At 39.2% G+C, this 12074-nt stretch overlaps 1 protein-coding gene across 1 annotated transcript in view; it reads right to left on the bottom strand.

Annotated features, from left to right (window-relative positions):
* LOC111143365 (chloride channel accessory 1) overlaps nucleotides 1–12074 on the bottom strand; it is a 30353-nt gene that overhangs the window by 9196 nt on the left and 9083 nt on the right. The window contains exons 5-8 of the mRNA XM_022497062.1: nucleotides 8499–8676; nucleotides 4855–5073; nucleotides 4062–4289; nucleotides 1276–1450 (exon numbers count right to left, since the gene is read on the bottom strand). Coding sequence (XP_022352770.1) covers nucleotides 1276–1450; nucleotides 4062–4289; nucleotides 4855–5073; nucleotides 8499–8676 — 800 coding nt within the window. The remainder of the gene's footprint in view (nucleotides 1–1275; nucleotides 1451–4061; nucleotides 4290–4854; nucleotides 5074–8498; nucleotides 8677–12074) is intronic.

The raw sequence follows: 12074 nt of genomic DNA, 5'->3' as shown, positions 1-12074 counted from the left end.
CCATTAATGCCATCCAAGGTTTAAGGTAAGTACTTTGGTAATGCTCTTGGGGCCCCACCCAGATACCCTTACCGAGGCAATCGAATCTTTCCCCTGCTGCTCTAAGTGTTAGCTGCTAATGGCATATAACTGCTCCTTTTTCCAGAAAATTGCCTTACCAAAAGAGGCTATCCTTGCTGGAGAAGTAACATGCTCCCTCACCTCCATCTTGCCTTGATTATCCACGGCTGATGACTAATGGACACGATGGTACAAAAGGTCAGCCCTTTGCCTCAAGATTGTACCAAATGTGTGATGCAGTTCTAGATTGAGAGCTCCCTGTAGTGTTAGGCTTCAGCTAGACTCTAAGTCCATTTCTGTGCTTGGGTCCTTCCCCTGTCCTGTCCTACTTCCCTTTCTCCTGTTCTCCTGAGAGCTCTCCCTCTATAAATCACATGCACCCAAATCCTTGTCTCAGGCTCTGCTGCTAGGAAACCCAGCCTAAGACATGTGGTATTAGGAATAAGCAGTCCATCATTTTAGCTCCCTCAGGAGACAACTCAGCATAATAATTGATATCCATAATGCTGGCCCTAAGTTAAAAAAATATTGTGCCCACTTACTCTGCTAAAGAAGCCAGGCACATATGGAATCTTTTAAAACCATCTGTGTGTGAGATTGGAAGCTCAATATATTAATATTTTATGGAGAAAATGCATTGTTTTCTACATTGTCAGAGTGACCTTCTGTGGGCTCAGCGGATTCTTTGCTTTTCCTCTGCTACTCCTTATTAAAGTCTCAACTTAGAGGTCACCTTTCTGGACCTTCTCCTTCCCTTAATAAGGTCAAAGGCTTTCCATTCTAGTGTGCCTTCTATAGTTAATAGAGTACTTGTATCATGGCATTATATAATAAGTGGCTTATCATCTCTCCCCCCTGGGTCTGTAGGCCAGCTGCCAGTTGGAAAAGAGTGGTTCCTGGTGAATATATTATGTTCTTTGCAGTCCTTACTTACAAAGTGTCTGGGAAAAAAGACCTGAGTCCTAACTAGAGTGCTGTGTTGATCCCATCTTCCTCCAGACTGCCATAATCCTAGAACTGAGGCCTTAAAAGAAATGGGGAGAGTCAATTCTAATGGTCATTTGGAGGAAAAGGCAGGTAGTTGGTTAATAAGATTCCCCCTCTCTCTATATAGCCCACTCTTCCCCTTCTCCCTTGTTCACTGGAGCTCACAGTACAGTGGAAGAGACAATTCAGCAATTCAGTGGGACACAGCAGCAGCAGACCGTCCTTCACCTGTCATTTTAGACAGCTCCTCTAGTTCTTTTGCTGCAGAGGGCCCCAGCGCGACTGTGTGGATGACAGCTCCACTTTGTTTCACCTCATTGAAGCAAGAGCTTATAGTGTTATCCTCTCCATCAGTCAGCAGCACAATTTCAGATCCATCTGTTGAGAATTTCTTCCTAATAACCTAAGAACATAATGCAGCATATGAATTATCAGTGTGGCCAAGGTATTTGGGAGAACAGCATTTAACGGGAATGAGAAGAGAAATTCCAGAGGGATTGAACAAAAGTGCCTGAGAATGGTCAAATAGCTCTCTCTCTTGAAGTGATAAAATTTTAAATCAGCAACACTAATGGAATTTGACAATAGTCTTTTCTCTTGGTTACTCTACTGCAGAATGGGCTCTGTAAAAAAAAGGGTAGTTACAGAGATTCATAGCACTGGGGAAGCAGCAAAGGAGGTTTTTCTAGTTTCCTTCATATGGTCTCTCCTTGACAGGCTTCTGGAGGTTTCCAGATGCTTTCAGAAACCACCCTCATTGAATAGGGATAATATATGGGAGATATTAGACACAGGGTAGAGTTAGCTTGTATGATATTCACCATCTGACTATACCAGCTGTTTATGGTTGGTATTAGTTCTGACTGGTAAGTACCCAGGTCACGGGAATTATTAAAATTTTTAACATTCCCTCTGATTAAACAATTTTATTCTGTTAACCCCAGCTCCTAATGGTCTTATGACATCGATGTTTCAACCATTCCTGATTAACATGGATTATAGTTTTTTACATTGTGTAGAAAGCACAGATCTTTTTTTTTTTTTCGAGTGTTGGATAAGATTTTGATAGAAGGAAAATTGGATTTAAAAAATAGTGTTACTCATTTCAGAAGAGGGACGCAAGAGTCCACTCTTCCCCTAAATAGAGTAGAAGGAGAGACCCAGTAGGGAAAACTAGCAATCAAGCTTGAATAACCTCTCTTCCCTGGAGCAGACTCAGAAAGGGAAAGCATCTTCAGTAGGTTGAAAGAAAAGCTAAGAGCAGAGGGTACTTCTGCTGTACTGTTTGAACTCTGAGGGGCTGCCACACAAGGGAAGAGAGCAGAACTGTGCCTGCTGCTACATGATAGAGCCTAGAGCCCAGGATCCTCTCAACCATGGCTGTGGCCTTGATCTGACCAAACTGAGAGGCCAGAGAAAGGCCTTAATTTGGATTCCTTTGTCCTACTCTCTATCACTGCTATGTGCTGTGGAAAATGTGTGTAAGTTCCCACATATTCCACCGGGAAGACAGAAGTCAGCAGGAAAGAGAAGAGGTCATCTCACCAGTCAGGGTGAGGAGTGTTCAGTCTGCTCAGGAGCTGGATGGTGGACAAAGTGGTGGTTAGGGCTCTGCTTCAATAGTGGGTTCCAGGGTGCGGCTGAGTCAGCAAAGATGACTGGGCCCGAATCAAGCCCAGAGAACAAAGTCCAATGGGCACCTCAGCAGATACGGGAGCCCAAAACAGACCTAACAAGGGCCCCGCTGCAGGAACCAATGGGGAACTTGGGACAGTGTAGGACCCAAGGCTCTTTACCTCATCATACACAAGCTCCTCCCATCCCATAACTGGACTCCATTGGGCAGGGGGAGCATCTAAATTCCAGTTGTATCTTTCACACTCTCTCTCACCCATCTAAGTGGAAAATGCAGAGCCAGAAGTTCTCTCTTCACCACTAGGCCATCTGGCATTACTCATCTCCCCTAAGATTTTGCATAGCAGGAGTTTAATATAACATGTCAGCGATTTCACTGTCCATTCACCTCCCTCATTTGCTTCTTTAATCAAAGCTTGGGTGAGTGGCAGAGGCGAGAGAATCCAGATGCCCACAGGCCTCTGGACAAGGGTTCTGCAGCTGACTGTGCATTCAGTGGAAACCACTTTGAGGGAACTGAACTTAAAGGTGGAATAAAAGGTCCGGGGGGACAGACTGAATTTGAGGAAATGGTTGTCTGTTGTCCACATACAATAGTGTGAGCTGGAAACTAAATGTTCCATCTGCTGCTGCTTGGGAATCTGAAACAGCCCCGGGGCATGTTGTGCCCCCTATTTGACAAAAGGCTGACCTGCCCAAGATGTCACAGAGATTTTGAGAACTTAATCAGCCAGCTTCTTTCAGCCTCTTATTCTTTGTTTCATGGGGCTAAAGATCTTCTAAATAACTATGGAATATTAGATTATGTGTTTGGAGCAAAGAGGTATCAGGTGCTATCAAATAATTCAATTTTATTGAGACCCTTCTGTATAAAAGATACTGTGCAGCAGCCTCAGAGGTCAAGAGGTAAGTCTTATCCCTAATGAAATTTTGCTTGAGTGAAGCACGTGATTAGAAAATCAGACAGAAGAGCCTAGAAGTCAGAAGAAATTTTTTTGTTAAAGTTCACAGGATTTAGAAAGAGTGATTCTGTACAACTCTAAGAATCAGGAAAGATGTCCAGAAGTAGGTGATGTCTGGGATGAATCCTTGAAGAATGACTGTGATTTGAGGGACAGAAGAGGAAGGAGAAAATATTCTAAGGGGGGAGCCTGGCAAAGGTGTGGAAGTGCTGAAGGACAAGTGATCCAAGTTGCTGAGATATAGGACACCTGGAAGAGCGTTCCTGGTATGGGACCTTAGAAAGATAGGTAGGTGGTGCTCTATTATGAAAGAATTTAAATATTGGAGAAAATTTGACTTAATTTTGTTGAAAACAGAGTTAAGTTTAGGAAACAGAAATTGTAAACATTGACAAATGACAGGACAACTCGTCTTACAGCAAATGCTGATCGAAGCCCGGAGCAGATGGACGTTCCTCCTGCAGCCGCTGCCGGTAACCTTTTGGTGAGGGCATCCCTTTCTGCAGCACTGTTTATCTGTACAAGATCACTTTGTACATGGGCAGCACTGTCAAATGTCACCATCCCAACCCAGGAGCCTTGCTCAACTATTTGCAGAAGGAAAAGTTTGCCGGCTTGATTCATTCGGTTAAGGCGGTTACCATTCTGAATGGAAAAGTAAAAGAAAAGCAGTCAGGTTGGGTTTAGATGAGCAGACTAATAATAAAACAGGGCAGAGGAAATTTGAAAATGGCTGCCTTAACGTCGAGTAAATGATAATAAGCCTATTCAGGGGCCTTGATATTAAATTAAATTTCCATATTAAATTTCTCCTTTGTAATTAGGAACATCTGGGTAGAATTTTAGGGCCTTTGTTTAACTAGCCCTAAAAGATCAAGCTAGATTAGGCAGTAGTTAGATCATTACTGCTTTAGTAAGAGTTCTATAGATGGACATATTGTCAGTGAAACATTAAAAAATGTCAAGGCTATGTACTTCAGCAGATCTTGCTCACAAATTAAAAGCTAATTTTATTTGGCAAATGAGACTCTTGCTGTTGAATTCCTGTTGAATAGAGTTGAGGTGGGTGTTTCTAATGGTAATGTTATGGCTGTAACTGTTCTGACCCTAAGGGTTGTGTTTATTCCCAGCCTGTTACAAACTGTGGTCCAGATCATATCATACACAAACTTGAGAGCAGCACCCTGAAGACCAAGACCAGTTAACGTACCGACATGCTTCCAGACTTATCAAGAACTAAACACACAATTCTTTGTCCAATCTGCAGCAGTGAGAATGTGGGTGCGGGTGGCTGTGTCGTCATAGGAGTGGTTTTCTGAAAGTCCTCAGAATCACGTATCACTTCCCATGTGCTTCGGAGATTGCATTTTTGGTTTTGTGGGCTTGGGGCCTCTTTATTGTGGTTTTTTTCTGTACAGAATTCAACCACCTGAAATTGTCAATAAAATTATAAACAGTAGAGAGGATATTTAAATCCCTTGCCCTTCTTCCTAGTCTGCCCTGCTAACCCATGAACTTGGCTTAATCCCGCAATCACTACAGGGCACTGTTGGGGAAATTCACAGTCATAATTCAGACTTCCTGTCTCATACCACATCTTCAACCTTATTGGACCCTTAGTACTACTCAGCAATCTATTTATCTGCTCTTGGCTTCCTTCCTATTTCTCAAACTGCCATTTCAAGCATCACCACTGTCTTCAAACTACCCACTTCCTAACATTTCTCTGCTGGTAACATCTTATCTCTCCATCCTTTTACTTCCCACTCCCTCTTCCCACTCACTTACCAACACCCTGCATTCCAGCTCTTTCCACTAAGACGTCCCACCAGCTCCTCAACCTTCATGTGTTCACAGTTGAACTTACCACCTTTCCTTTAACTCTGTTCCTCCTCCTGTCCACCCAGTCACCTCCATCAGGAAATCCTATCTTCCTCCTTCTACAAAATAACCAAGATCCATCTATTTCACTGCTTCTCTAGTTCATCATCTTTCTCCTTCTCCATTGGAATCTCCATCATTCAAAGCCTTATGGTCCCTGCCTCAGACTATTTTGGTCTCCTATCTGACTTTTCCATCTTGTTTGCCCTCCGATTGGTCCACTCCACAGTTTCCAGAAACAGCTTCTTTCTTACTTCTGTGCTCAAGACCCTTTGGCAGCTCCTCATTTCTCACACACTATTTCTGGACTATTCACATAGCAAGCAGCAATCTCCATGATTCAGACTTTGCTTCACTCTCCATCCTCACTCTGGCTGTGCATTACAAGTCTCTAATTTCCCCTACTGTAATCCATAAGTTCTCAAACTCGCCTTTGCTCATGGTTTCTCCCTTTGTCAAGGAATTCCTCTTCCTCTGTCTTCTGCATCATGAACTTTACTCTCACGTTTCAGCCAAAAGGTCATTTTCAAAATGTTTTCTCATTTCCTACTCCCCCCAAAGAATTTTCACTCAGCCCTGTGGCTTCACAGTACCCTAGAGATACTTCAGTAAGACCTCTTTAACATTGTTAGTACACTTATTGGGCTACAAACCCATCTATGGTAGAAAATTGTCTCATTAAATTTTGCTTCCTCAAAACTTGGCTTAGTGTGGGGCACCTGGGTGGCTCAGTGGGTTAAAGCCTCTGCCTTCGGCTCAGGTCATGATCCCAGGGTCCTGGGATTGAGCCCCACATCGGGCTCTCTGCTCAGCAGGGAGCCTGCTTCCTCCTTTCTCTCTCTTTGCCTGCCTCTCTGCCTACTTGTGATCTCTGTCTGTCAAATAAATAAATAAAATCTTTAAAAACAAAAAACAAACAAAAAAAAACTTGGCTTAGTGTCTGACACATAATAAAAGATCAATATAAGTTTGTTGTTTTTTGAGTAACCTAAAATCTACATGTCAGGTTTTTTTTTTAATTTACAAAAGGGCAATAGTTATTATGCAAGAATTACATGAGAACATATGGAATAGGGTCCATACTAACACAGCCGATAAATGACAGTTTCCTCCCCTATCTTTAAGATTTGTATCTCTAGCATTTGAGGGATTAAAAAAGGATCCACAGTACCCAAAGCATGTGTAATTTCATTCCTCCCCTCAGACTGTTATTCATAGTATTATCATTCAATTAAAAATCCTAAATATCCAAGATTCTAGTAACTTAGAAAGTAATCATTATCTGTAAAACACTTATTTTTCTCCTCATTGGCATTTCCCAGGTCGTTTTGGTTGTGTTTCCATAATATCATAAGGCTCTATTTTAGCAGGGGATCGGAAAAACTTATATGTAAACTGTAGGCAGAGGTTCCCAAACCTGATTGTACAACAAATTTAACTTTGTGGTTAATTTAAAACACAAAACCACAAAATCTGGGCCCCCTCTTGAAAGTTTCTTTCTTTTTATTTTTCTATATTATACTTTTTAAAAAGATTATCTATTTATTTATTTGTCAGAGAGAGAGAGAGACAGCACAAGCCAGGGAGGGGCACGCAGAGGGAGAAGCAAGCTCCCCACTGAGCAAGGAGCCCAACACAGGATTCAACCCTAGGACCCTGGGATCATGACCTGAGCTGAAGGCAGACACTTAATTGACTGGGCCATACAGGCATCCCCCTCTTACGAATTTCTGAGTAAGTCTAGAAATGGATTGCAAAGCCAGACCAAAGGATGGGCCTTTTGAAGCATGGTAAATTACATTTTAAAACTTAGACCACCAGTAACTCTGATAAGTTACTTCATCCTCTATTCTAAAAGGAAAACAGAATTTTATGTAAGAGGCTGAAAGATAAGAGACTTCCCACAAAGTCTCTCCACTGAATTTAGTCAGTGATAACTGATGCATTTAGGTTTAGTTTGTCCAGATTTGCCAAAATGTTTATTTAGCACTAATAAGGATAATTTGTCAAGTTTATTTTATCACCTGTTTGTCATTAAAAAAAATTAGGAAGTTTTTTTTTAAAGATTTTATTTATTTATTTGACAGACAGAGAGGCAGGTAGAGAGGCAGGCAGAGAGAGAGAGGGTGAAGCAGGCTCCCTGCTGAGCAGAGAACCCAATGCAGGGCTTGATCCCAGAACCCTGGGATCATGACCTGAGCCGAAGGCGGAGGCTTTAACCCATTGAGCCACCTAGGTGCCCCAGGAAATATTTTAAAACTACTTAAACCTATTAAAACTATGACAAACTCCTTACAAACTCCTTCACCAATGCTTTTAAAAAGATAGAAAATAACAGTTAACAACCAAAAGCAAATATGCAGGCTGAAAAGATCTCTGCAAGTCAGATTTAAGGCTATTAATCGTGTCCTTATTAAGAAATAAAAAGAAGTGTCTGATCCTTTTGGGTAAATTTCTTATTTAACTAAGAATTTTTGTGCTTGTCTGCCTTTAAGGATATTTGAAGTAATTCTAAGCACTGAAACTCCAAGCTTCTGGGGCACCTGGTTGGGTCAGTTGGTTAAGTTGCTGCCTTCGGCTCAGGTCATGATTCCAGGATCCTGGGATCGAGTCCCACATCGGGCTCCCTGCTCAGCAGAGAGCCTGCTTCTCTCTTTCCCTCTGCCTGCCGCTCTACTTACTTGTGCTATTTCTCCGTCAAATAAATAAATAAATAAAATCTTTAAAAAACAAAACAAAACAAAAAAACTCCAAGCTTCTGGGAGGGAGATAATGGAGCCGCAGGAATTGACCTAAGGAAAGGGGTGGGGGAAGATACGACTTTATCCCTGATTTTGTACTTCCAGCTTGTCCCACAGAGAATCAGCTGCTCACTGGTGGTTTCCTAAAATAAGATCCTTCCTTGCAGCAATCAGGAATGAGAACCTCACTAAATTCGTAAGTGCCAAGAAAGCAAAAGAACAGGGTACTTACAGAATTAATACTTGGCGAAAACATTATGGAAGCCTTCTCAGTCTGGACTTTATTAGGTATGAACTCACACCCTTCTTGGTACAGCCCTGTTACTTTGTCGATTCTACATGGTTTCGGGGCACAGCTGCCTCCCTGACACTGTAGTGCTTGATATTTACCAGTAATCCTTGCCGAACATCTGAAAATATATTAAAGTTAGAAGTTTAGGTGCTATAATCATTTCAGAGGGTTAGACTCTGTGGTCAGGTTGTTCTGATGTCTACCACTTCCTCTTATAATTCAATGAACAAATACATCACCTTAAATAGCAAAATTATGAAATTCACATCAGTGTCATTTTTGTTTGCCAGACAGTGAAGGGTTCCCAAAACAGTATCAGAATTTGTTTCTCTGCAGCAGAAAAGCCAAGTCTGGCTTATGATCACCATCAGGTAATAAGGATCCACATCCTTAGCCACATCCTCATCTAGGACCCTCTTTCCTAGGTCATAAATCAGAAGCTCTCTTTTGTTTCCCTTAAAAGGCTTGCGAACATTTCCTGGTTTTCTTTTCCAGTTAGTTTATGTCATACAATTTTTGCATAGTTCTTGTATGTTCATAGGTATTTTAGGTTTTTCCTTATATGCTTATGAGTTTGTGGCTATTATAAATGGACTGCCTTTACCCAACATTTTATTTTTTGAGTATATAAACAATATATGAACACTAGAGGAAGTTTATAAAATAGCAAGAATATTAAGAAGAAAAGAAAAAAATCATGTCCCACCATAAGAAATAAGCTACTGTTAACATGTTGAAGTATTTTCTTCTCTATATATCAGCATAACATTGTACATATAACTTTGTTTCCTGCTTTAAAAAACTTGGTATATTAGTATATTTAAGATTTTAATATATCATTATAATTCATAGTATTCTTTTAAAATGTGATTTTAATAGCTATATGTTTTGATACTATAATACGAATCTAGTCTTAACTTACTTAATATGCTTCCCCCAATTTGTCAGTACTAAAAGTAAAACTTCAATGAATAAATAAAAATTCACATAAAGTTTTGACACTGTTTCCAAGTTTGCTGCAGGATTGATTCCCGGAATAGAAGTTTGAACATTTTAAAATCTGTTGATACAGCCCATTCTATGATTTCCCTTAAAATGGATTTTTTTTAAAAGATTTTATTTATTTATTTATTTATTTATTTGACAGAAAGAGAGAGCACAAGCAGGCGGAGCAGCAGGCAGAGGGAGAGGGAGAAGCAGGCTACCTGTTTAGCAGAGAGTCTGACTCATGATTTTATCTCAGGACCCTGGGATCATAACCTGACCTGAAGGCAGATGCTTAACTGACTGAGCTACCCAGGTGCCCATTAAAATGGATTTTTAAACACGAAATTACAGAATCAAAAAATAAGAAAAATTTCACAGATTTTATGTGTCATCAAATTGCTTTATAGGAAAGCTGTGCCAATTCATGCCTCTTACAGCCATCGTGGGAGTGCTCATCCCACTGAGAGTAATAATAAATAATTCTCATCTTTGGCAAATTTGTGCTGGTAAGTCTAAATATTTATTGTATGTTTATCAGCCATTTTTATTTCTTCTTTTGTGAATTATTTTTTCTTTTCCAGTGTCCCTTTTTCTATGAGAATGTTACTGTTTTCCTTATGGTTTTCAAAAGTTCATTTTGAGTTATAATACTAAGCTTTTAAAAGCCTGATTTCTTAATTTTTCTAAATACTTTGTTCTGTTTTTACCTTTTTATTTAGTTTATGTTTGATTTGTATACAATAACAATTTTAATTCTTAGGTTGCCAAATTTGTTATTCTTTTAGTTATGACTTTTTCTAACTCTTGAATGCATAGAAAGACCTTCACCACAAAAGAGTTAATATTCATCTAGTTTTTTCTACTCTCTCACTATATGATGACTCTATCCAATTGGAGAAGGGTCTATTAATTTTTTCCCCACATATTTAAAAATTGTCCTGATCTCTTAAGAAATTCTGCCTTTCCTCATAGCTTTGTAATTCTAGCTGTATTAAATAATAAATTATTATATATGTGTCTACCAGTCCATACTGTTTTAATTAATGTAGCATTAGTGTATACTTAAATTCAATAAGTAGCATTTCCCTTTATTATTACTATTATTCTTTTTTTTTTAAATCCTGTTAGCATCTTAAATAGTTTCATAAAGCCTATATATTAATTTGGGTTGAATTTACATCTTCCATGAATTGAAAGTCTCCCAATTTATCTTGATATTCTTTTAAACCCTTTAGAAGGATTTTGTTGTTTTCTTCATATTGATTTTCACATTGCCTAGAGTTTCCCCTACTTTAAAAATTATTTTATTTCATTTATCTATTAAGTTTTTATTTTAATTACCTGCTGCCTATCATGACAAGTGCACTCCTTAATCCCCATTACCTATTTCACTCATTCCCCCACCCCCACCTCCTCCCTGGTAACCATGAATTTGTTCAGTTAGTTAGGGGTCTTTCTTGGTTTGTCTCTCACTCTTTTTTTCCCTTTGCGCATGTGTTTGTTTCTTAAATTCTACATATGAGTGAAATCATATAACATTTGTCTTTCTCTGTCTTTTTTTAATTTATTCTATCTTATTTATTTTTTTGTCTTTCTCTGTTTTATTTCACTTAGCATTATACTGCATTCATGTGGTTGCAAATGACAATATTTCATTTTTTATGACTGAATAGTAGTATTCCATTATATGTATATGTGTGTGTTGTGTGTATATATATATGTTTACATATATATATTCCATTTTTATATATTGTATTAACAGCATATTGTATATATAATGGAATATATTATCCCATCATTCCATTCCATATAACAGAGTTTGAATGGAATATATATATTATATACATAGAGTGGAATATATAATATTATATATATCACATCTTCTTTACCCATTCATCTAAAAAGTCAACCAGGTCCCCCGCCTGTCAGGTTTTAGTATTCTGAATTATGCTAGCTCTTCAAAGTAGATTAGGAAGTTCCCTGTCTTTCCTGTTTGTGCTAAAGAAGTTTATATTCACTGAAACCGATCTCACTCATAAAATAATGGCAGCCAAGAGTACTTTACAAATATTCAGTTTGCTTTCTATTGACACCACAGAAAGTTTAATTTAAATTGGGATGGGGGCACCTGGGTGGCTCAGTTGGATAAGTGTCTGACTTTGTCTCAGGTCATGACCCTAGAGTCCTAGGATCGAGTCCTGCACCGGGCTCCCTGATCATCAAGGAGTCTGCTTTTCCCTCTCCCTTTGCCCCTCCTCCCTCCTCATGCTCTATCTTTCTCTCTCTTCCAAATTAAAAAAAAAAAAAAATTTTTTTTTAATTGGGATAAATTCTGTTTTGTTTTAATATTTGGATTGTCATTCTTTTAAGTTCTACTGTCCCTCCCAGGCCCAATCATACTAATGAAGTCTGCATAGATATCATTCTGCCCTGAAGGCACTGAAGAATGCGTTAGATTTGTTTATGTCCCTGATTCTGATGCAGGAAGATGGAGACACTGAACATAGCACCTGTGGATTTCTTATAGTT

This window comes from Enhydra lutris, unplaced genomic scaffold (genome assembly GCF_002288905.1).
Source record: "Enhydra lutris kenyoni isolate GAN:26980312 unplaced genomic scaffold, ASM228890v2 scaffoldscaffold9, whole genome shotgun sequence".
In the NCBI taxonomy this organism is placed as follows: domain Eukaryota; kingdom Metazoa; phylum Chordata; class Mammalia; order Carnivora; family Mustelidae; genus Enhydra; species Enhydra lutris.
This window is presented reverse-complemented; position numbering and strand designations above follow the sequence as displayed.